A 23,036-nucleotide genomic window follows, 5' to 3' on the forward strand; every position below is an offset into this window, starting at 1 on the left:
ATACTCGTGCGTCTGTACGGAATACTAAAGAGTTCATTATGAACAAGTTTGAGGAAACACTTTCTTTCTGGTGTTTGTCTTTAATCTTCTCTTGGTTTCACTGCTGCATTCGCTCCTCTTACTTGTCATCGAACAGACGGGAACGGAACTTGTTTCTGATCCACTTCATCGCTCTGCTTTGTCAGCAAACTCATTCTCAGCATTTCCTTATGCACATTCACAAAAGCCTCCGGCTAATAGACTGAAATGGTATCATTTACAAAGTTTCCTTTTCTTTTTCTTGCTGCTCGAGTTAGTTTTGGGTTTGATATCAAGTTGGGCAGGTTTTAAAAAGAAGAATTAAAAAATGTCAAAGACAACAATGAATAATTTCTTTAAAGATTCATAACTCAGCCTGGACTTTAACATCAATGGCTTTCCATCCATCCATTTTAAGTAAGGACCTCAAACAATGCACAACGATGAGCCAATTCAAGAAACAATACAAGCAGTTGATGTTTGCTAAATACAAGGATGAAGAGTCTTGAACCAGTCATGATGTGCTATATATATCACTATATTGACACTTACTATGGTACCTATTATGTTATTGTATGGTCATATCACCTTGTACTTCGGTACAAGGTACATCATTAAAAAAAAAAAAAAAAAAAAAAAAAAAAACCCTTAAACTGTATTATTGAAAGCAGGAAGTGAACAAATGTAACAGTTACTGATTGTAAATTGATGGGTCGCGGGCATGCTGGAGCCTATCCCAGTTGTATTCAGGGCACATATGGACAAAAATTCAACCTACATTTATACCTATGGACAATATACAGTCGCTAATTAACCTAGCATGTTTTCAAATGTGGGAGAAAACCGGAGTACTCGAAGTAAACCCACCCATGCACGGGGAGAATGTGCAAACTCCACACAAAGATGCCCTAGCGGGGAATCAAACCCAAGTCTCCTAGGTTTGTGGCCTGCGTACTCACGACTCGGTGTTCCCAATCAAGTATTCAACTAACGGAACCATTCATTCATTCATTTTCTACCGCTTTTCCTCACGAGTACAGTCCTGGACTGGTCACCAGCCAATCACAGGGCACATATAGACAAACAACCATTCACACTCACATTCATACCTATGGACAATTTGGAGTCGCTAATTAACCTAGCATGTTTTTGGAATGTGGGTGGAAACCGGAGTACCCGGAGAAAACCCACGCATGCACGGTAACAGGACCATTGTTGTAGAATTTTCCAACAAAAAACACATTTTCCCCACACAATCTGCTGCATTGAATGCATCTTTCAATGTTCAATAAGGTTTATGTGAATTGACTTTTTTCCCTTCAGGGTGGGGTTCTTCATTTCTGCATGAAATTTCTACTTTCCAATATTCCTTGGATATTATTATAACTATGGTTGTTTTGGTGTGGTTGTTCGGTTCAATAAAGTGATTCTTTTCATTCTCTCGACGTCAAAAGCTACAGTAATTCCTACACATACAGTCATGTGATGCTCATTTTTAACAATATATTCTCAAATAAGCCAACAGCATAATTAGCAAAAAGATATTGGTGCATGGCAATGTTACTGTTCACACTGCAAAACGCTCCCCCACATCCTAATACCTGTACATGTCATAGTGAGATGCATAAGTGGACTGTACCTGCTATAGTTTGCTACATCATGACAATAATGATAAACACATAAGTGCACAGGCAATGTATTTTATGAGCGTAGAGCAGTCAAATTTATAAATAAACTAATAAACTAACTGCTCAATGCAAATTTTTATGGGAAATGAAAATGACAATCTGTTTGAATGTAAATAGAGATGCAATCTCACTTTAGCGGACATCTGTGTGAAAGAGGCGGGTTGTATTATGATTATTTTGGGATATTTTTATTGACAGAAGCGACATCATGACAACACACAGCCAGCGTCTCTGGACCGCTGTTCACTGCAAAGTCAACAAGGTTGAACTCTACTACTGCAAATTTCCTTACTGAGGGACAAATAAAGACATATCTTATCTTATTTTACTTACTTTGATAGCCAACTTCTGCTCAAACTCAATAAGCTGCAAGATTAATGCTGTAGAAATTGACATTTTAATTAAAAAACACATTATTCTAGATGGGCAATTTGCTATATTTGTTATGTCAGAGTAGCGTAATATCATACAATGTCTAAGAGTATGTTAGGTAGGGCTGTTATGTCATAAAAAAAGCAAACAATGAAGCACATGATAGATTTTTTTTTTCCACGCTTGTGGATTCTTTGTGGTCCAAAGATGCAAATTTGCCTTAGAAAGCTAATGTATTTGAACTCCTCGTGGATCATCGTGGCAGACAGGTTTCTGATGTGACGGCATGATCACACAGTAATACACAGGGAGCCAGATGGCCTTTGTGCTTTCCATTCGTTCAAACACACCCACATAGACCCGCAACAACAACATAATAGGAATGATGTTTCTCCAGTGCAGCGTGCCTTTTCATACACTGTATTTTCCCTTTGAGTAGTTCTGCTGGATATATATTCATTTGTGCTCATACTCTGTATACTCTGTATAATGTTAGGTGACCACGTTTCGGTATGGTTAAAGTGTTTATTTCACAAGTAGAAAAGCAAAGTTAGAGCTTTCAAACTCACAACAACTCATGCCATGAGACAAAACACAAAACAATGTCTTCATAGGCATCAGGAAGAAATCAGGGAATTCAAACTGGCACCATTTCTTGAAATACTGGCTTTTCAACAGTATTTCTGTGAACGTACACAATTTTGCCCAGTTGTGTTTGTATTTACTTTGCCGACCAAACATTGACTGTCAGGACAAAAGGCTCTGCATCTTGATTTATATATATATATATTTTCCCCCAGATGGGAAAACTGGGTCAGGTGGATATGTTTGAGGTGGGCAAGTTGGAATAAATTGGGCATACTGGCGTGTTTGTGTTGATGGGCTCACCTTGCTCATTATTAATATTTCCCTCCTAACTTCTACTACATTGCCTTGCATTGCTCCTCATGAAAATCACTTTTTTGCGATGTGAAGACAAATAATGCTAAGAAGGAAGTGATCCAGTTGTGATGAGGATGTGTTTCTCTGAACAGGAATTGTGGCCCTTGGTGAAGTGGTGAAGGTATACATTACATTCTCCACCAGATGAGCATTCACTCCCTAAACCACTGAACCGTGACTACAACCCACTGGACACTCAACGTTACACCTTACACCAACACGTTATGCGCTGCACCCCCCCCCCCCCCACACACACACTTGTGTGTGAGTGACACAAGGTCATATGTAAGAGGTCACTGTTTGCTGTTCTATGGAAGATGTTGCATGAAGCATGTATTGTATAGGTGCTGAACCAATGCACAGTGGGAACCCTTTGATGCCTGTTTGAAGCTGAGCGAGGTTTTTTGGTATTGTGATTAATCATATGATTAATTATGTGAACATAATTAATAACATAATTAATCGCGCAATTAATCACCTGCCATGGTGAGAAATGGTGCGATTAATCATGATTAATCACACAGTTATGCATACGATTAATAGCGTGATCAATCACATGATTAATCACACAGTCACTAATATGATTAATAGCATGATCAATCACATGATTAATCATGATGAATCGCACAGTGAGTCATATGATTAATAGCGTGATCAATCACATGATTAATCACACAGTCACTCATATGATTAATAGCGTGCTCAATTATGTGATTAATCATGGTTAATCACACAGTTACTCATATGATTTATAGCGCGATCAATCACATGATTAATCACACAGTCACTCATAGGATTAATATCATGATCAATCACATGATTAATCATGATTAATCACACAGTTACTCATATGATTAATAGCGTGAGCAATCACATGATTAATCACACAGTCACTCATATGATTAATAGCGTGATTAATCACACAGTTACTCATATGATTAATAGTGTAATCAATCACATGATTAATCATGTGATTAGTTTATTTTTTCATTATCCCAAGAGTTTTTCAGAATGAGAAATCTTTTCACTCGAGCTCCTGTGACATCCCTAGTCAATAGTATAAAAAACCACAACAATTCAAAACAGTTTTTCCTTTCCTAGGAAGCTTCATTTAGGAAGTTGCTTATGCATCACATGCGGTTGAAAACTGTGAAATTGTGAAAAAGAACAGCGGCTACTCTCTCTCTTCATATACCCTCCGCCACGGTGTTCACAGCATCCATTTGCATTCAAAGGCACCGAACACCTTGAGCGCAGAGAAAACAGATGCACGGTCACTGAAGAGGTGAGCTGCCAGCAAACAACAAGCAAACAAGACTCGTGGTCATCACGGACGGGCAAAGGTCAGCTAATTACACCGTGGTCGTTCATCTGGCGGACAATCACGGAAACGGATTCACGACACGGAGTTCTGCAGCTTGCATGCTGAGAGATGTCACACGGATTTAACAAGCGCAGCGCATTAAAATTGTGAAATGAAAAACATACAGTATAAAAATGTTAATGTGTCAAAGAGAGGAAAAAAAAAACGTGTTAGGAGAAAGAAATGTGAGAGATTTGTGCGGAACAAAGCGAGAGTGAGATGGAAAGCGAGAGACAGAGAAGGTGTGAGAGGAGGAGGAGGAGGAGGAGGAGGAGGGAGGTCAGTGTAGATGCTGAGATGGGTGGAGGAAGAGGAGGTGGAGAGGGGGGAGGTGGGATTGAACTGGGCCCCCGGTGCTCAGCTGTCGGTGCTTCCTCTGCAGGTGGGGCCGAAGCAGTGCCAAGTCGCTCTCTCCCGCTCACACAGACACCCATGCATGGCTCTATAATGGATGCTTTACACCCGTGCCAGAGAGAGAGGATGAGAAGAGTGAGAGATGGAGAGAGCGAAAGAGAAGATGGAGGAGGTTGGGGGGGGGGGTGCTGCAATGAGAAGGAAAATGCTTTCAGATGTAGAGAGAGAAACGAGGTAAGGAAAATGCCTGTGAGATTAGGGAAAATTGTGAGACACAACGACAGCCAGACATCTCCATCAAGCCATTAGACCAATCAAGACAGGAAACAGACGCGACCTCGTGCTCTGTAATATGATGCCGCTATTGGTTTAATTGATCTAAAGCCTAACAGGATCAAAGTACGTCAGGGCAGAGCCTTGGAGCAGCTGCCACCTCCTCCACTACTGTCACTGTCCATTAGGGGGTGTATGAATGCACTCTCGACGATAATTAATCAAGGATGATTGGCGGATAGCATCCACCTGAACTAATGACTTTAAAAAGTCTTCACCTGGGGGATTACAGGTCGTCAAGAGACCGCGCAGCCTGCCATCACCTCGTTCATCACTTGTGATTTAGATTCCAAAGGCAATCTCGGTGCTGCATCACCAGATGGCTCCTCTTGTATTGTCTCGAGGAGTATTGCTGAGGCAGCCGTGTGGCCAAATGTCGCTCAAGCTGCTAGTGACCGTTTGCAGAAGTGGCTACAGGTACAGTGCGATATTAAAATTACCAAACTCTGAAGGCTGCACAATTTTTATTTTAAGATGTATAGCGAAGCCTGCTTATATGGTGGGCTCCTTTAACCTGCGAGGAAAGCCATTGTTCCTTCATGACATCATGAAAACTCCCAACCACTCCCAACATAAACAGTGTCAAGGTGACTGAAAAACTCGATAAAAAGTCGATATTTGGTGCCTCATTTCGGTGCCAAAATGAGGTGTAGTTACTGCCATCGAATTCCAGAGTCAAACATTGACGTGAATCTTTCACCTGCACAGATGACAGTTAGCATAGTTAGCATAGTTAGCATGAGGTGTAGTTACTGCCATCTAATTCCAGAGTCAAACGATGTGAATCTTTCACCTGCACAGATGACAGTTAGCATATAGCTAAAAAACTCCGTCATGAAAACTCCCAACCACTCCCAACATAAACGGTACTAAGATGACTGAAAAACTCAATAAAAAGTCGAAATTGGTGCCTCATTTTGGTGCCAAAATTAGGTGTAGTTACTGCCATCTAATTCCAGAGTCAAACGTTTTTTGGCATGTAGCTAAAAAACTCCCAGTCATGAAAACTCCCAACCACTCCTAACATAAACAGTACTAAGGTGACTGAAAACTGGATAAAAAGTCGATATTTTGTGCCTCATTTCGGTGCCAAAATAAGGTGTAGTTACTGCCATCTAATTCCAGAGTCAAACGTTGACGTGAATCTTTCACCTGCACAGATGACAGTTAGCATATAGCTACAAAACTCAGTCATGAAAACTCCCAACCACTCCCAACATAAACGGTACTAAGGTGACTGAAAAACTCGATAAAAAGTCAATATTTGGTGCGTCATTTCGGTGCCAAAATGAGGTGTAGTTACTGCCATCTAATTCCAGAGTCAAACATTGACGTGAATCTTATACCTGCACAGATGACAGTTAGCATATAGCTAAAAAACTCAGTCATGAAAACTCCCAACCACTCCCAACATAAACAGTACTAAGGTGACTGAAAAACTTGATAAAAAGTCGATATTTTGTGCCTCATTTCGGTGCCAAAATTAGGTGTAGTTACTGCCATCTAATTCCAGAGTCAAACACTGATGTGAATCTTTCACCTGCACAGATGACAGTTAGCATATAGCTACAAAACTCAGTCATGAAAACTCCCAACCACTCCCAACATAAACGGTACTAAGGTGACTGAAAATTTTGATAAAAAGTCGATATTTTGTGCCTCATTTCGGTGCCAAAATGAGGTGTAGTTACCGCCATCTAATTCCAGAGTCAAACGTTGACGTGAATCTTTCACCAAAATCTTTTCAAAACTCGCCGGAATTGTCTGTTTGAATGTATTTATAACTACTTAACTTATTTTCATGTGTGCTGTGATTGACTGGAAAACAGTCAAACAGGGTGCGAACCTATCCCAGGGTGGGATAGGTTCTTGCAGCAACAGGATAAATTAGGGAAAGTGCTTTGAAACCCAAAAAACACTGATTTACTAAAGCACTCATTTCAACCACTTGCTACTTTCTCCGCGAGTTAGTTCTGTGATTGTTTAGCACCTATGGCTTCACTTTTATAGCTTCTAGTACCTGCGGCCAACCGAGCCAGACTCAATTGATCAATTGACCATTTCTCTGCTCTTCTCTGGCCAGGGATCGGTAAAGCTGACTCCATCAGATGGACAACACAGAAGGGAATTATTATATTATATATATATATATATATATATATATATATATATATATATATATATATATATATATATATATATATATATATATATATATATATATATATATATATATATATATATATATATATATATATATTTGTCCACTTTTCTGAAATTTACTCAAGATTTTGCATAATTTTTCATTGAATAATGCATGAATCATAATGAACTGTTTTGGTCCTTATGTGTGGAGATTGCATGGGTCCTGCAGTCCGGAAAAGGTTAAATACCCCATATTGTTATGGTGTGAATATGAGTGTGACCATTTTGAGAATATGTCAATTTATCCTATCTGACTTCATTCATTCATTCGTTTTCTACCGCTTTTTCCTCACAAGGGTCGCGGGGGTGCTGGAGCCTATCCCAGCTGTCTTCTGGGCGAGAGGCGGGGTACACCTTGGACTGGTGGCCAGCCAATCACAGGGCACATATAGACAAACAACCATTCACACTCACATTCATACCTATGGACAATTTGGAGTCGCTAATTAACCTAGCATGTTTTTGGAATGTGGGAGGAAACCGTAGTACCGGGAGAAAACCCACGCATGCACGGGGAGAACATGCAAACTCTACACAGAGATGGCCGAGGGTGGGGAAAGACAAAGTAAAAAGCCAAAAAGTTACCACTTCCACACAAAATAGGAGGAGAACTCATTCATTTTCTACCGCTTTTCCTCACTAGTGTTGCGGGGGTGCTGGAGCCTATCCCAGCTGTCTTCAGGCGAGAGGCGGGGTACACCTTGGACTGGTGGCCAGCCAATCACAGGGCACATATAGACAAACAACCATTCACACTCACATTCATACCTATGGACAATTTGGAGTCGCTAATTAACCTAGCATGTTTTTGGAATGTGGGAGGAAACCGGAGTACCCGGAGAAAACCCACGCATGCACGGGGAGAACATGCAAACTCCGCACAGAGATGGCCGAGGGTGGAATTGAACCCTGGTCTCCTAGCTGTGAGGTCTGCGTGCTAACCACTCGACCGCCATGCCGCCGAACAAAAACCAATGACAAACTAACTAAAGTTAGATTTGTCCACTTCCTGCTTTCCATAATACAGTTTAAGGTTTTTTTTTGTTTTTGTTTTTGCCGTCTCTGATAGACTTTCAAGCTGAAAAGCTAGGAATTATGTCAGGAAGGCCATTTCCCTCTGTTCCCATATAAAGTCACTAGTGACCACAAATGTCACATCGGCCACTCATGAAGCAGTCAGCTTCTCCACAAACTGGCAGCCACAATATATGACAGACCTCAACAGGAATAAATACCAATATTCTTGCTCCACAGAGATGCTCCCCCCTTTAATTATCACTCTTGTCAATTCAGGTAGAAGAACCCTGCACCTGACAAGGCGTGTCCCCAATCTCTCATCTTGCGTATCTCTGTTTTTTTTTCTCACCTTGACATGCAGAGACACCTTTTCAGAAAACAGGCAAATCAAAAAACTTTGTGTTTGAATCACCAAACGCTCATATAACTTTACAGTGTCGAGGTGTTGAACCCCTTTTGACAGCTCTGAAATGGCTTGTATTCAATATTTGACAATTGTCCCGAGTTTTTTTTCACATTGCATTTGCACAACAATGGCTGCCACACAGTGTTTGAATACCATTCTAGACGTGTTCTATACAGCTATCTTTCCTATTCCCAGCCAAAGCAATCTGCCTTCATTTGATGTCAAAAGTCTGCTGTCAATAGCAGGCAACGGAAAATGCAGTCAGGTTGGCTTGTGGATGGATCGCATCCTTGAGATGAGTGTGGTGAGAGAGGACAATATGGAAGGGTTCACTCCTCGTGGGTCTCACTTCAGAGAGCAAATTTTCGTGTTATTTTCAAAGGTCAAAGCAAGCAGTGATATCAAAGTTCAGGCAGCGATATAGAAGAACATCCATACATCCTTTGACTATATGAATTGCTGCTCCCTTTTCCCACAATGTACAATGTGCTAACTTGGGGTAGCATTCACATTAACCTTGCATTACATGTCAATATTTCAGAGCAATAATTTAGTGTCTCTGTGAGGTTTATGGGTGGTCGATGCGTTTTGCTTCCTGGTCCTACTAAATCAAATAGTATGATGTCAATCAACATAACAGAAGAACATGGTAATGGTTTTATTTCATTTAAACATGCATCAGATTACAATTGAATGCATCACATAATCAGTTCACATTTCCACATGTCCAAAAGGAGTAGGAAGAAGCAAAGCTTATTAAATCCTACCCCTCCATCTGGTACTTTTACAATCAGTAACTGTTACATTTGTTCACTTCCTGCTTTCCATAATACAGTTTAAGGTTTTTTTGTTGTTTTTTTTAAATAATGTGATATGACCATACAATGACATAATGTGTACCATAGTAAGTGTCAATATAGTGATATATATAGCACATCCTTGTATTTAGCAAACATCAACTGCTTGTATTGTTTCTTGAATTGGCTCATTGTTGTGCAATTGTGTAACGGGGTTAAAAAATGCACAGTATTATTTATTTTCCAAATGTGTGAATTTATTATTATTTAGTAATTGTGTGAATTTTAACTCAATTAGTTATTTATTTTTCTTATCTTGTTTACTCTGTTCTCATCGTTTTCCTGGGTGACCAGTCCAGGGTGTACCCCGCCTCTCACCAAAATATGGGATAGGCTCCAGCACCCCCGCAAACCTCGTGAGGAAAAGCGGTAGAAAATGAAGTGAATAATAAAATAAAATAAAATAAAATAAAATAAAATAAAATAAAATAAAATAAAATAAAATAAAATAAAATATAGATTGGCAGTCCAGGGTGTACCCCGCCTCTCGCCCGAATATATAATATATAAATATATAATATAATACATAGAAAATGGATGGCTGTACACTGCAAAGTCATCTGTGTTTTGATGTGAGGTAGAAGTAATACAATACAGTAATACATGTACAAGTTATCTCCCTATCCACCAATTTTTGTGTTTTTTCAACAGGCCCCCCCTGGATGGAGTTTATACGACCATCCAGGGGGGCCATTTCACGCCAAATCAAGCAGTCCCTGTGAATTATGCATAACCTTGAAAACTTTTCCAATCCATTTTGGCATTGTCTTTATTGCCAATGGAATATCGTATATCTGTGAGTAGCACTCAAACAGGCACGTCAACAGGAGAAACAATCAAATGTGCATCCCCGCACATCATCCACCCCCGTTCTCCCTACCTTGTTTACATTGATCCAGAAACGTGATGATAATCTCTCATCATTTCTCATTTACACAGTAGAAATCACCCTGATTGAACGCTTCCTCTGTGTTCTCAAGAAAAGCGAGGGTAAACTACTTATGAATGACACAGCAGAACAATGACGGAACCTTTGGTTTGTTTGTTTTCCAAATCGGTCACACTTGAGTTTAATATGCAAATAAAGCATATGCTGCTTGATTTTGTTTAAAGCTGAAGCAAAATCAAACGCGTCAGGGTGCAAGAATCACAAAAAAAGCCTGCAAAACCCTAGAAAAACTGGTTTGGGACTATAAACACCAAACATGGCATTGCTTGGAAGCACACTGGAACGTCGGTTTTAAATCCCACAACTGTATCAGCATGATTTACAAAGGCAGATTGATTTGAGATCCAATAACATTGTTGTCGGTCTTATTTCTGTCCCGTATATGTCCGTGATTTAAATACATGCCAGGAACAATGCGGCTGTCACTCCCCCGGACGTGTGCTATTAATTCACATATGGAGCCTTGCAGGGACGTCTGTTCATGTCGTTGAACTCATGCAGGTGGTGTTCATTAGAATCCCATTATACCAAGAAATATTATGCACTTTGAGTCGAATTTCACTTGCATTGCAAGTAGAGACATTAGTCGTAATAAGGGAAATAAACAGCATTGTGATACAATCAGAAATCACTCCACACTCTTTATTGCTCTCTGGTTCTACCATATCTTACTTATTGTGTGGAAATATGGGGTAATAACTATAAAAGCAATCTTCACTCGCTAAATGTACTGCAAAAAAGGTCAGTAAGGATAATTCATAATGGCGCCTACAGAGAACATACTTACTCATTATTTCTAAAATCACAAATACTTGCTGATATAGTTCATCTTCAAACAGCTAAAATAATGCATAAGGCTAAAAATAACCAATTACTTAAAAATGTAATCCAACCAGTCATGATGTGCTATATATATATATATATATATATATATATATATATATATATATATATATATATATATATATATATATATATATATATATATATATATATATATATATATATATATATATATCACTATATTGACAGTTATTATGGTACCCATTATGTTATTGTATGGTCATATCACCTTGTACTTCGGTACGAGGTACATTATTAAATAAAAACTGTATTATGGAAAGCAGGAAGTGTACAAATGTAATAACATATACAAAGTCAATGATAGTTAATCACATATTGATTGATTCACTGTATGGTCATATCACCTCGTACTTCGGTATGTGACAAAAATAAAATTAAATAAATAATAATAAATAATTAAAATAAAATAATAATAATAAATAATTATTTATATTATAATAATTATTATTAATAATAATTATAATAATAATAAAATACAAATACAATTTAAATATTTTTTTTTACATAAAAAAAACTTTAACTATATTAGGAAAGCAGGAAGTGAACAAATGTAACAGTTACTGATTGTAAAAGTACCAGATGGAGGGGTAGGATTTAATAAGCTTTGCTTCTTCCTACTCCTTTTGGACATGTGGAACTGTGAACTGATTATGTGATGCATTCAATTGTAATCTGATGCATGTTCAAATGAAATAAAACCATTACCATACTCTGAATTCTACAATATATGTACTATAAATGTAACTGCATTGCAGCATATACTTACATCAGTATGTCGACTGGAATATTACTTAGAAAAAATGCTTCTGTTGTCTCCCCCAATAATGTAAAAATTACATCATAATAAAAAATGACTTCCATGATAATGACATTCTGAAGCAAGTCTGTCAAATTTGGCATTATCGGTTTGACAGTTTTTATTTATTACACAAATGCTCATAATTTACACAAGTGACAGTGACAACACATTTGGATTAACGGGACAACTGTCGGAAAAAGCTTAGGAGGTCAATCAGACTTATAAGCTCAAATAATATCAATATTTCAAAGTCGCGAATCAAACGAACAATTAATGCTTTAACAATGAAGTGAATCACGGTTATTGTATTCAAAGAGACTTTTCTCATCTGTCATAATTTGGCATCGAACACACCAAAATTGCCGGTGGGTAATATCGGATTGTTTTGTTCATTTTTTATCATAAGAGGCATGAAAATGTGTGTCAGCTATTACATCACGCTTAAGTCACTCGCACTAAAACCTCTGTGATTCCTTCCAAATCAACAAAATTGTAAAGTATAATACAGCGCTTACATATTCAGTCATTAGAAGATACTGTATGTATCATAGAAACGCCATTAGGTTCCTCATTTATAAATATTATGATTATATATTAAATATTTCAATATGTGTAATCCTGTTTTGTTAATCAACGAGGCTATCGTTGACACGGATTATGAACTTTGCTGACAACTATGCTTCTCCCGCAGCATAGTTTTAAGGTGTTGCACTGTTTGCTATTGGCGGTGTCTTGCATTTAAAATCCCATGGCATGTGCTGCACCCCCGTAATAAAAGCCAAGCCTTTAACTCTCACATTTATAGTCCCCAATAACCCAGACATCTTAATAAAAATGAAAGCTGACATTGGCATGAAGGATTCGCCATAGTAGCTGTCTTTAATTTCCAAGATGTTCCATTAAAACGGGAGCACTTCCTCACAAGCGGGAGAGCTTTTATCCTGATTGCTTACAGGAAGAGAGGAGGGGGGGAGGGGAAGGGAACAGTGACCTTCAGCACCTCTAAAGCCAGCCCTTCCAGCATGTAGGACACATGGGCAGATATACAGCATTCATCAAATGTTATCTGTCCTATAATGTGGAGTACCAAAGTATTGAATATTGTCATTTAAAAAAAACAATGGTAATAGTAATGGTTTTATTTCATTTGAACATGCATCAGATTACAATTGAATGCATCACATAATCAGTTCACAGTTCCACATGTCCAAAAGGAGTAGGAAGAAGCAAAGCTTATTAAATCCTACCCCTCCATCTGGTACTTTTACAATCAACTGTTACATTTGTTCACTTCCTGCTTTCCTAATATAGTTTAAGTTTTTTATTATTAATTCATTCATTCATTTTCTACAGCTTTTTCCTCACGAGGGTCACGGGGGGTGCTGGAGCCTATCCCAGCTGTCTTCGGGCAAGAGGCGGGGTACATCCTCTACTGGTCGCCAGCCAATCACAGGACACATATAGACAAACAACCATTCACACTCACATTCATACCTATGGACTTTGCAAAATTTGGAGTCGCTAATTAACCTAGCATGTTTTTGGAATGTGGGAGGAAACCGGAGTACCCGGAGAAAACCCACGCATGCACGGGGAGAACATGCAAACTCCACACAGAGATGGCCGAGGGTGGAATTGAACCCTGGTCTCCTAGCTGTGAGGTCTTCGTGCTAACCACTTGACCGTCGATTATCACAACATTTGGTAGGTAAAGTTAGAGTTTGTAAAATTTGAGCATGATTAGTTGAACGATGGGCTGCACAGTGCTAGAGTGGTTACTGCGCAGGCCTCACAGCTAGGAGACCGGAGTTCAAGTCCACCCTTGGCCATCTCTGTGTGGAGTTTGCATGTTCTCCCCGTGCATGCGTACTCTGGTTTCCTCCCACATTCCAAAAACATGCTAGGTTAATTGGCGACTCCAAATTGTCCATAGGTATGAATGTGAGTGTGAATGGTTGTTTGTCTATATGTGCCCTGTGATTGGCTGGTGACCTTGTGAGGATAAGTGGTAGAAAATGAGAGGATTAATATGTAGAGGAGTGTCATACGTATTTGGACATGACAGTTCCATCTTGAAATAAAAAGAAAAAAACACTGGCTTAACAATTCATCTGCAACAATTAATCAATGAATTAATCAATCCATGATTTAATCTACAAGTATTTTGATATTCAGTTATTCGTTTTTTTCATTTAAAAATGTAAATATCCTCCGGTTTCTGCCTCTCAGATATGAATATTTTCTAATTTCCTCAGTCATCCATGAAATCAGATTATCTTTGTGTTTTAGGCAAAACGAAATATTCACACACATCAGCTTTGACTTTGGAAAAACATTCTTACGTCTTTTCTGATTTATTGATACTCGATCCCAAACCAAAATATGTTTGATTCACATTGCAACTGGTCACTTGATTAATTGAATTAATAAGCTTCAGATTAATTAAATAAGAAAATAATTGTTAGTTTTAGCCCCGGTCTCAGTAGAAGTACATGTGATGCATTTATGGCGAACTCGTACATATATATGTCCATAAAAAAGATGATGGACACATACTGTTGACCCGCCTCTATGGAACACAACTGTTGATCTACATTTAATAAGCTGGTCAAAAAAAAGCTCTCCTGGCACAGGAAGCAACGCTTTTAATGACTATTCCTGATTCCCATGTGCAACTCTTTGTTTTGGTACACGGCACACAGGAAAGCCATCTTATTAATGGTGAAACGCGGCACAATGTGCAGGAAAGGGCAGCACAAACACACAGCGAGAGAAGAAGGGGACCTAGCATGCTTTTACTGTCTGTGAAGGCAGGGAGACAGATGGGTGCAGTGAAGAGAGGATTAGATGGAGGAGGCAGGGCAGGAACCCGGGTCTAAAAAAATATCAGCCCTCACGAGAGGATGTCCAGGCAAGTCTTAACGCTGGGTGGGTGGGTTTTTTGATGGATGTACCCAATGACTACAGCCAATGGCACGCCCACATGGAAACGCCACCAAGGCCAGGCCAGAGGAGCATGCAATCAAAGAGAGGCCGGAGGCCTAGCACGATATAGTAGGATCCGGCTTATTAAATAGGCTTCAGGAGGTGCATGGAGCATCTCGAGTAAGTTGTCACCCTGCCACCAAAAAGACTGCGCGCCACGTAGAAAATCCACGCTCAGTAGACATCATGACAGGCTGTGTACAGTGCGAGTGGGATTACTGTCATTAGATGCACACACGCATACACACCAGGGAGATCCAGAACAGTGTGTCATCCCTGATTTACCTCTAGAACCTGGGTCTCATTATCCTGCATCTGAGCCACAAAAGGAAGAGAAAGACTTCGTGTGAGTGTACATTCTTTATGTAGGACTATCCCATGGTGTCATATTAGATCATATTCTCCTCAGGGCCAAATTCTAATTCAAAACACTGCAACCTCTATAGTCGAATGACCCGGAAGTTCATTTCTACTGCTTATCCTCATGAGGGTCGCAGAGGTGCTGGAGCCTATCCCAGCTGTCTTTGTGCGAGAGGCGGGGTGCACACTGGACTGGTTCGCCAGCCAATCACAGTGCACATATAGACAAACAACCATTCACACTCACATTCATACCTATGGACAATTTGGAGTCGCTAATTAACCTAGCATGTTTTTGGAATGTGGAAGGAATCAAACCCAGGTCTCCAGGCTGTGTGACCTGCACACTAACCACTCGTCATTCATTCATTAATTTATTCATTTTCTACCGCTTTTTCCTCATGAGGGTCGCAGGGGGGTGCTGGAGCCTATCCCAGCTGTCTTTGGGCGAGAGGCGGGGTACACCCTGGACTGGTCGCCAGCCAATCACAGGGCACATATAGACAAACAACCATTCACACTCACATTCATACCTATGGACAATTTGGAGTCACTAATTAACCTAGCATGTTTTTGGAATGTGGGAGGAAGCCGGGGAGAACATGCAAACTGGGGGCCGAGGGTGGAATTGAACTCGGGTCTGCACGCTAACCACTCGACCACCGTGCAGCCGTGCAGTCAACATTCATTCATTCATTTTCTACCGCTTTTCCTCACGAGGGTCACAGGGGATGCTGGAGCCTATCCCAGCTGTCTTCGGGCGAGAGGCGGGGTACACCCTGGACTGGTCGCCAGCCAATCACAGGGCACATATAGACAAACAACCATTCACACTCACATTCATACCTATGGATAATTTATATTAAAATTATATGATCGTGATTGATGTTCGTGAGAAATTTCAGGGCGATTTTGGGGAGTGGAGTATCTAAAAAATTTTTTTCGTAAGATTTGCTTAGGTTTCTTATGATGCACGGAGGTTGTGAGAGTGGTTCAACCTGTGGAGTGCAATTTTAGAGAGGTATTATCTTGTATAATTTTAGGGTCTTCCAAAAGCATGCTAGATTAATTAGCGACTCCAAATTGTCCATAGGTATGAATGTGAGTGTGAATGGTTGTTTGTCTATATGTGCCCTGTGATTGGCTGGCGACCAGTCCAGGGTGTACCCCGCCTCTCGCCCGAAGACAGCTGGGATAGGCTCCAGCACCCCCGTGACCCTCGTTAGGAAAAAGCGGGAGAAAATGAATGAATGAATGAATGTTTTTGGAATGTGGGAGGAAACCGGAGCAAAACCAGAATCATCCCAGAATAAATTTTTAACCAGAGATTCCACTGTATTCTACTGATAGAATGGTAATGGTTTTATTTCATTTGAACATGCATCAGATTACAATTAAATACATTATATAAGATAGAAGATGATAAATAAGCAATGTAATAAATCAATTCTGGGAATGAGATGGATGGAATGATGGGAATTTCCTGGCTGCAAATGCATTTTCATTCATTTTATGAATTGTAGATGTTCATAACATTGCGGAAATAATTACACAAATACACAAAAAACATAATTACACAATACATGAAACCACCTAAAAGCATGTCATTTTATAATTCATTTGATTTTACTTTGATTTTTACTTCCAGATGCTTTCTGATTCCATCTCGGTTTGCTGTGTTGTCTTGGCAACAAGAAAATTCTGGCTGGCAATTTTGGCTACAGTGACACAATAAAGGGGGGTAAAACAAAAAATGGAAATAAGAAATGGAGGAGGCAGAGGTTGTTTGAGCAGATGGAGCTATTTTTCATCTTTTGGAATTGTATTCCAGTACCAAATGTTGAATAATTACAGAGATTAATATTGTGTTAAATCTGAATGCAAGTCCTGCCTTCCTGTTCCCAACTTCCCAAGGACCTTTCAAGTTTTTACTGGTGCTTTTTCCCCCCCCCCATGACTGCTGCATATACTCCCATTCAGTTGGTGAAAATATCACATTTACTAGGAGGCAGATGAGATGCACTGGCAGTATAATAACATGCTACATGAAGCATAGCATTATAGAGTAGGAATAAAAGCAGCTATAATGCTAAAAATTAAATCCCAAAACATCAATCATTCATCTGCTGAAAACGAGGCAGTTATTAATATTAATGCAAATGGGGTGTGCAAACACATCATGAATTCTTAACATGTTTGTTGGGAATAAAAGGAGCCCATTGAAATATATTTTGCTCTGCAAAAGTAAAACAAAAAAAAAAAAAAAACACAACCTCACATCGTAAAATCTATATGAGTGGGGTACATCAAAACATTCCACTTTATCTAATCCATGAATGATTTATTTATTATCTACTTACATGTGATAAACAGTAAAAGCATCTTATGCCCGGACTACCTTGTTAGCAGCTAGTTTACAAGCTATGTTGAGATTTCTCATTTGAAATATTAACCAGCACCTAAACATAGCTTTATTATAGGAAGGACGCAGCCCCCCCCCGTCCACGCCAAGAGTAAATATGTGACTACATGTAATAATTCAAGGTTAAGAATGATGCGGTTTCTGCATGTCTCTGCAGGGTGCAGCACCAAGTTGACATTCCCCGGATGGATCCCACAGCGCTGCCTCATTCCAATAAGCCCAAGCCAGAATTTACCTATAATCAGTAGGGAAGCTTCTTAATTCAATGATGCATTAGGCAACTATGGCTATGAGGGATGTTTATTGCAAGTCCGGGTTAAGCACACATGCTGCATTTAGTATTAAAAACATGGCCAACGAGAGTAGTATATCATGATGAGGAAGCATTAAGGAAGCCTGGGGATAAACAACATTTACTATAGAGAAACAACTGTATGTGTGTGTATGTGTGTGTGTCACTTAGCAGGACACTGAAATGCTCTTCCAAAGTGCATCATGTTTTTAATCTTGATCCCTCTGCAAAAAAAACCAAAATATTATACCCGCAGGTCTAAAAGGCAAAAGCTAAAAACAAAGCAGCAAAACGTCATAAGACTCACATGTGGAGTTGCAATTTCCCAGCGGCATTGAACAACATAATAATTGAAATGCAAACACCTGCTCCGTACAACATTTGTCATGCTGTACCGTACATTACTCAATGACTCGCTCCCTGCCTTTGCCAGATTCTAATATCAAGCATCCTACATGCCAGCAGGCGGGAAGGTACTCAACAGCTGCATCAGCACCCCCTCCAAGCCCCCATTTTTTTTTTTTTTTACACAGCACCGTACCTTCAGAGTGGTGGGAAAGGGTTAGAAGGCTGACGCAGGATGCTCCGATGCCGGAACCGAACACAGTGATGCGATTGGAGTCTCCTCCGAAGAAGCCGATGTTCTCGCTGATCCACCTTAAAGCCTGGATTTGATCCAGTAACCCGTAGTTCCCTTTAGCAGCCTGGTCCCCGGTACTGAGGAAGCCTAAAACAGATGATGAGATTTGCAATGAATACACTGTAGAAACATTGATGTCATGTTACACATTCAATTTAAGAAGACGGGTCTGGGGCTTCAACGAAAGATGTAACGCACACAATACGGGTTGTGCTTAAGTGTCAGCCAGGACATTTAACATACAACAGGGGTCGGCAACCTTTACTTTCAAAAGAGCCTCACTGTAAGATTTTAAGTTGAAAAAATGGCCTCTTACTAGCCATAGCCTCTGAAATGCACACCAGACCATGGACTTGAGAGTCCAACAGTACCCCCCCCCCCCCAGCACACACACAACAGGCCTTCTCACCAATAATTCACCCAGCCCCTTTTACCCGTGAAGGGCCAACCAAAATTCCCCAATGAGAGGGTGAGGCAATTTGTCTAAAAGGTACCATATTTACATTTACAAGCCTTTCAATAGTACCACACTTAAGTTTCACTTTCTGTATACATTTTAAGCACTTAAGATTACACATAACTACATTTACCCAACAACTACCCATTTAACCCCCCCTCTCCTCCAGGTGACACTTGGGAGAGTCCAATCAAGGTGATCAACCTCTGGCCTGCACTCACATGGACCCGCCTCCATGCTTGTGCCCCCGACCAATCACCTCAAAGAAAGGAGAAACTGATGAGAAATTAGCAAGAAATAACAAAAACCAATGACTTCTAAATGAAAAACTAACTAACTAAAGTTACATTTGTTCACTTCCTGCTTTCCATAAGACAGTTTAAGGTTTTTTTTTTTGTTTTTGTCATTATCATGGAAGTCATTTTTTATTATGATGTAATTTTTACATTATTGGGGGAGACAACAGAAGCATTTACAGTTACATAATGATGTAACTGTGTGCTGCAATGCAGTTACATTTATAGTACATATATTGTAGAATTCAGAGTATGGTAATGGTTTTATTTCATTTGAACATGCATCAGATTACAATTGAATGCATCACATAATCAGTTCACAGTTCCACATGTCCAAAAAGGAGTAGGAAGAAGCAAAGCTTATTAAATCCTACCCCTTCATCTGGTACTTTTACAATCAGTAACTGTTACATTTGTTCACTTCCTGCTTTCCATAATACAGTTTAAGGTTTTTTTTTTTTTTTTTCATAATGTACCTCATACCGAAGTATGAGGTGATATGACCATACAATGACATAATGTGTACCAAAGTAAGTGTCAATATAGTGATATATATAGCACATCATGACTGGTTCAAGACTCTTCATCCTTGTATTTAGCAAACATCAACTGCTTGTATTGTTTCTTGAATTGGCTCATCGTTGTGCATTGTTTGATTTCCTTACTCAATCCATTCCATAGTTTGATTCCACATACTGAAATGCTATGGCTTTTTAACGTAGTCCTAGCATATAAGTGTTTCAAATGTAGTTCTTCCCTGAGATCATATTTCTCCTCTCTTGTAGAGAAGTATTGGATGACATTTTTAGGTAATTGGTTATTTTTAGCCTTATGTATTATTTTAGCTGTTGGAAGATGAACTATATCAGCAAGTATTTGTGATTTTAGAAATAAGGAGTTAGTATGTTCTTTGTAGGCGGCATTATGAATTATCCTTACTGGCCTTTTTTGCAGTACATTTAGCGAGTGAAGATTGCTTTTTTAGTTATTAGCCCATATTTCCACACAATAAGTAAGATATGGTAGAACCAGAGAGCAATAAAGAGTGTGGAGTGATTTTTGATTGAGAACAAATTTTGCTTTGTTCAATACTGAAATATTTATATTTCATATTTTCATGTATTGTCTCTTTAAATATTTTTAAGCTTGTAGAAAATGTTCCCATGACAGATAAAAACAGGTTTTTTGTGTACACAGAAAATACGTTTTTACATCTTTTGAGTTCAGCTCAAGAAAGACGGGAGCAAAAAGGCTTTAAGCATGCATCTTCTACTTGAAAGGTTATCTGCTAAGCATCATGGCGGATGACAGCAACTGTGAAATCATGACTTATGAGATGACAAGGTTGTTGGTAAAATAGGAGTGTGTGTGACCGCATGTCATCTGGCAGCTTATGGGAAATCAATGGCATGTCTCCCCGGGTGAACACCCATCATCTGATATATTGATCAGTCCAGATGAAAACCTTATGGATCTTGGAAAACGAACTGAGGCCACAACAAGAACATTTTTTATCTTCATTTTTAACATTAGGATTTCTCACAAGCATTCCTAGCAGGTACAATGCGTGCATATTCTCCCAATTGCGTCATCTGCTCTGTGATGTCTGAATTGGACAGCGACTCTCTCTCTCTCTCTCTCTTGGAACCTTCAGACCTCATATTAGTACACCGCCCTGTCCCAGCGGCTCTCCCAGACTTGGGCTTTGCTGAATGATGGGTAATCGAGAGCTGAGGGAGAAGATCAAAGGCAAGCTCTCCCAGAAGTCCCAATAGCAGACTCAGTGTCCATCAAACCATGGAACATGTATGAGAGGTGACAGCACGGAGATGTACGAACACAAGGAAGCAGCCCCCCCCTTTCCAAGGCCTGCTAAAGACTTCACAGTCAATGTGGTGGTGGATTGCATACCCTTCAGCGGGTCTCAGCTTTGTTTCTATTTCATGGTCTCTGCCTCGATGTAATGATGACTGCTTTTAAAGCCTTGTGGGATAAAAGAGAATCACTTTGAAGACAGCATTGCAAAGCAAAATATAAAAAAATTTTTTTTTTTTTTGTTTTTTTTTTATATCCTAGTGAAGCGCAGCAATGATCACCGTGAATCAACACAGTTTAGAAAGCATCTGCTCAGGATTCATCAGCTATTCATGCTACGCCTGACGAACAAGTGTATCCTGACAACCTTTCATCTATCCTCTTTATGTGAATCCATCATAATGGAAGGCCTGCCCCACCCTCAACAGTGCACTTGCCGCGTGCCCCCACCGATCCTGATTATAGCTACCACGAGGAGACAGTAGTACAAGCAGCAAAGCAGGAGACAAATGGATCAACAGATGGTCTCCTTCAGACGCATCTCTGAGGATGACAGAGCAGTGTGGCACATGCGGAGGAAGAGCGAGAGTGCCAAGGACACAGGCGGAGGAAAAGAACGAGACAAGCAGAGGAGACAGGTGGACTCCATTTGAGGAGCTTTTCATTCTTGCTTCTCTCGCTGCTCCTCCTTGTGTGTCGTCACCACGGAACGGCCTTTTAACGCCTTTTCCTGGATGCTGGTTACAGCAGGGGTCTCAAACTCAATTTACTTGGGGGCCACTGGAGCTAGGGTCTGGGCAAGGCTGGGCCACATCAGGTTTTCCAAAAAAAAAAAAGCATTTATTAAAAACAGAAAAATATAGAAATTTTTCAGTGCTTTGGTTCCGATTTTCTACAATAAAAGCTCTGATAAAACATTCCACTGTTCTCAAATATCTTAATTTTTATTTTTCTGCACAAAATAAGATGAAAAATAAATAAACAAATCAACAATAAAGAAAATCAATCAATCAGTAATAAATAAATTTAATAATAATAATAAAACAACAAATAATAAAATAAAAATAAAAACTTATTTTTTTCAGATTAAAATGAACAAAGCATTATTAGAGCCCTGTAGACATGACAAAACACGACTATAGTCACATTTATACTCTTTTTATTTACAACATATTGCGCAACTGCAGGGTCTTGAGACACATGCTAACTCGCAAACTAGAGAGCTAGCGACCTAAACGGTAGCCTTCGAGTTATTTCCTTTAAACTTAAATAGCCAAAAACTTACCACTTCCACACGGATAGGGAGGATAACTATTAACAGTTATTTAACCTTTAACATGAACATTAATCAAACGTAATAATTTTTTTCTGGGTACATGATACCATACAGCATCCATATCAAACTTGCGCGGGCCGCACTAACATTAAACTTTCATATCAAGGCGGGGGCCTCAAACTAGTGTCCTGCGGGCCACATTTGGCCCGCGGGCCGCATGTTTGAGACCCCTGGTGTACATGATACCATACAGCATACATATCAAACTTGCGCGGGCCGCACTAACATTAAACTTTCATATCAAGGCGGGGGCCTCAAACTAGTGT

At 39.6% G+C, this 23,036-nt stretch overlaps 1 protein-coding gene across 2 annotated transcripts in view; it reads right to left on the reverse strand.

The window, feature by feature from the left end:
* nlgn3a (neuroligin 3a) overlaps positions 1 to 23,036 on the reverse strand; it is a 218,739-nt gene that overhangs the window by 56,036 nt on the left and 139,667 nt on the right. For both annotated transcript variants that reach the window (XM_058063836.1, XM_058063837.1), the window contains one exon: positions 18,768 to 18,953. In XM_058063836.1, the coding sequence (XP_057919819.1) occupies positions 18,768 to 18,953 (186 nt within the window). The remainder of the gene's footprint in view (positions 1 to 18,767; positions 18,954 to 23,036) is intronic.

The sequence above is a fragment of the Doryrhamphus excisus genome, chromosome 23 (genome assembly GCF_030265055.1).
Source record: "Doryrhamphus excisus isolate RoL2022-K1 chromosome 23, RoL_Dexc_1.0, whole genome shotgun sequence".
In the NCBI taxonomy this organism is placed as follows: domain Eukaryota; kingdom Metazoa; phylum Chordata; class Actinopteri; order Syngnathiformes; family Syngnathidae; genus Doryrhamphus; species Doryrhamphus excisus.